At 35.8% G+C, this 2,509-nt stretch overlaps 1 protein-coding gene across 1 annotated transcript; it reads right to left on the bottom strand.

Annotated features, from left to right (window-relative positions):
- Positions 1 to 1,305: 1,305 nt before the first annotated feature.
- Positions 1,306 to 2,446, bottom strand: LOC109221561 (F-box protein PP2-B10-like). Its single transcript, XM_019386037.1, has 3 exons — positions 2,383 to 2,446; positions 2,055 to 2,173; positions 1,306 to 1,968 (listed from the first exon to the last, which is right to left on the bottom strand). The coding sequence occupies exons 2-3, from the start codon at positions 2,132 to 2,134 to the stop codon at positions 1,533 to 1,535; spliced, it is 516 nt and encodes a 171-aa protein (XP_019241582.1). The 5' UTR covers positions 2,135 to 2,173; positions 2,383 to 2,446; the 3' UTR covers positions 1,306 to 1,532.
- Positions 2,447 to 2,509: the final 63 nt, after the last annotated feature.

Below are 2,509 nucleotides of genomic sequence, written 5' to 3'. Positions count from 1 at the left end.
CATAAGTCAACATTCGGTTGACTTTTCCAAACTAACCTTCTCAAAAAGAGACTTATTGTCTCATTCTAACCGAACTCTAACCGAATTACTTCAAATTCTCCAAACACATATAATGAAACATATAGAAGCATAAAAAGGGGAAAACGGGGCGGTAACTCTCGTAACGACGGGTCGGGTCGTTACATGGACTTTTGAGAATGCGAATTTTACAATGGAGTTAAAAAAAAAAATCTCCATGTTGTCTTCTCTAAGTTTATGAAATTTTTCGCAGTATTACATAAAAATTTCTAATTTTGAATTCTATAAACTATCATAGTAATAATTAGAGGTGGCAAAATGGTTAAAAGAAAACAGTTATCCACCCATATTATCCACTAAATATAGGTTGGATAATGACCATTTTAAAAACGGGTCGAATATGGATAAGAACCATAGTTTCCACTTAGAAAATAGGTAACCAATAGATAACTAATGGCTTTAACTTTTACATTTGCAAAGCCTCAAATTGGGGGCTCCTCAAGGTTGTTAGAGTAGGAATTCTCCCAAGAGTGATTATATCAAGAAGCCATGAATAATGTGGATAGCCATATTATCCGCCGGATAACCCATTTTTTATCTGTATTAAATATGGTTCGGGTTGGATAATTTATCCGCTTTTTAATTTACCCGTTCCGACCCGCCCATATCCGACCCCACCCGTCCGTTTGCCACTCCTAGTAATAATCCTAATATTCTTCTCAGGTCAACATAATCAGGCCAGCGGGGCCTTTGCCACGATGGACCTCTATTAGAACTAGGGATATTTTTAACTATTTAGCTTATGTTAGTGATATTTTTGCTAGCAGAGTATAACAGATGTTAGATATATGTTAGGATTTTGCCCTGAATTTCTAACCTATTAGGACTCTCTTTCTTGAAGGAATGGAAAAAGACTCCTAAAAGGATTAAATCTCCTTAATATATCTTATCCTTTTCTCGGAAGACAAGTTTTGCACATCTATAAATTAAGGATCTCTACTTCTCACAAGAGCACAAAAAAAATATCCACAATGTAGTCATTAAAGAGTTTTGTTTAGGGGGAGATTTTTCTCTCGATAGCTTTTCTTCGTTTATATTAGTTTTATCATATGTAGATCAATTGACCAAACCATTATAAACTATTATGATGAGTTTAGTATATTTTTCTTTTGTCGTATGATTTATCGTCCACCAAGCTTTGTATTGTCAGTTTTCACATGCACCATGTTATTTCGATTCCAACAATATAAACTATTTTTGAATGTAGATGTATAAATTTGACCCTTGTAAACGAAGCCTTACTAGTATTATAGAATTAAATTAACCCCTTCCAAAAGTTGAGTTAAGCAAATTACATTATGACGCATTGTTCAGCTCAATTAATTATTCCAACCCACTATGGTTACCTTCAGAAAATAGAGATATGGTCTGCGTACACACTACTCTTCCTTGATCCCACTTGTAGGATTATACTGGGTATGTTATTATTGTTGTTACAGCAAGAAAACAACAGTTCATTGTTGAGGGCGAAACTCAATTCCTTCAACAATAAGGCCGCTCTTATTATGAAGGCGCTCGATCTCCATACATCGTGCTTCTACTTCTTCGTCGTCGCCTTCCTTATTATAGAAATCTCCCAACTGTACTTCCATCCATCCATCACCTCTTATCTTTGCATACTTTTCATACAGTGGATCAGTTTTATTCTTAACAAAGAATCTTGACATGCTTGGAATGTACACGTTTGTAGCTTGTTTTACAGCTTCGTTTTCATTCGCGTGATTGACAATTCTGACTTTTGCATTCAACGTTTTAATGCCATATGTATCATTCAGTAGCTTGAATACAAGATAGGCTGCGTATTTTGTCCCCAGAGACAGCATTTGAGTTCCTATCTTCCCCCGAATATCTAACCATTGTACAGATTTAAGAATTGCGAGTTCCGAGAATCTATAAAATGTATAGAAAAATATATCAATAGTTGTGCTTTATTTTCTATTACAAACTAATAATCAACCTTGTAAAAGGAATAAAACCTGGATTCAGGACGCGTAGTCCATTCCCAATGCTGTGGGTTCTCAACCAATGCAATGCTAAGTGCCCTTGGAGCCACCATGAAACACTTTTTTCCACTCCATCTATCAAGTGAAAAACTCTGCATTTTACAGTTCAAATTAGAACATTATGAAAAAATTTAATAAATTTTAAATGTAAAAGTTTTGGAACGTATAGGTTGATAATCAAAATTTAATAAATTTTAAATGTAAAAGGTAACGAACTAGAGACTCAGAGAACGATCAGGAGCAAAACTCGGCAATGCAAGGAGAAGGCCGAACCTAGGTGCTACACTAAACTAGGTGTTACCTTGGGCCGCACGACTCAGGCAGACTCTCTGTTGGGAAAATAAATATATCCTCCCCTCCCCCCCCGCCCGTACCGAATACTACTCCAACGAACAAATTAACTAACTAACACAACGAAGAGTAACGTA

Source organism: Nicotiana attenuata, unplaced genomic scaffold, assembly GCF_001879085.1.
Source record: "Nicotiana attenuata strain UT unplaced genomic scaffold, NIATTr2, whole genome shotgun sequence".
Classification (NCBI taxonomy): domain Eukaryota; kingdom Viridiplantae; phylum Streptophyta; class Magnoliopsida; order Solanales; family Solanaceae; genus Nicotiana; species Nicotiana attenuata.
The sequence above is the reverse complement of the archived record's forward strand: the minus strand, read 5'-3'. Positions and strand labels throughout refer to the sequence as shown.

What these genes read in the sequence shown, in the direction of transcription:
- LOC109221561 (XM_019386037.1), bottom strand. Translation starts at nt 2,134, where the DNA reads ATGGTGGCTCCAAGGGCACTTAGCATTGCATTGGTTGAGAACCCACAG. An exon ending in ACTACGCGTCCTGAATCCAG is followed by an intron (nt 1,969 to 2,054) that starts GTTTTATTCCTT and finishes TACATTTTATAG; the next exon opens with ATTCTCGGAACTCGCAATTC.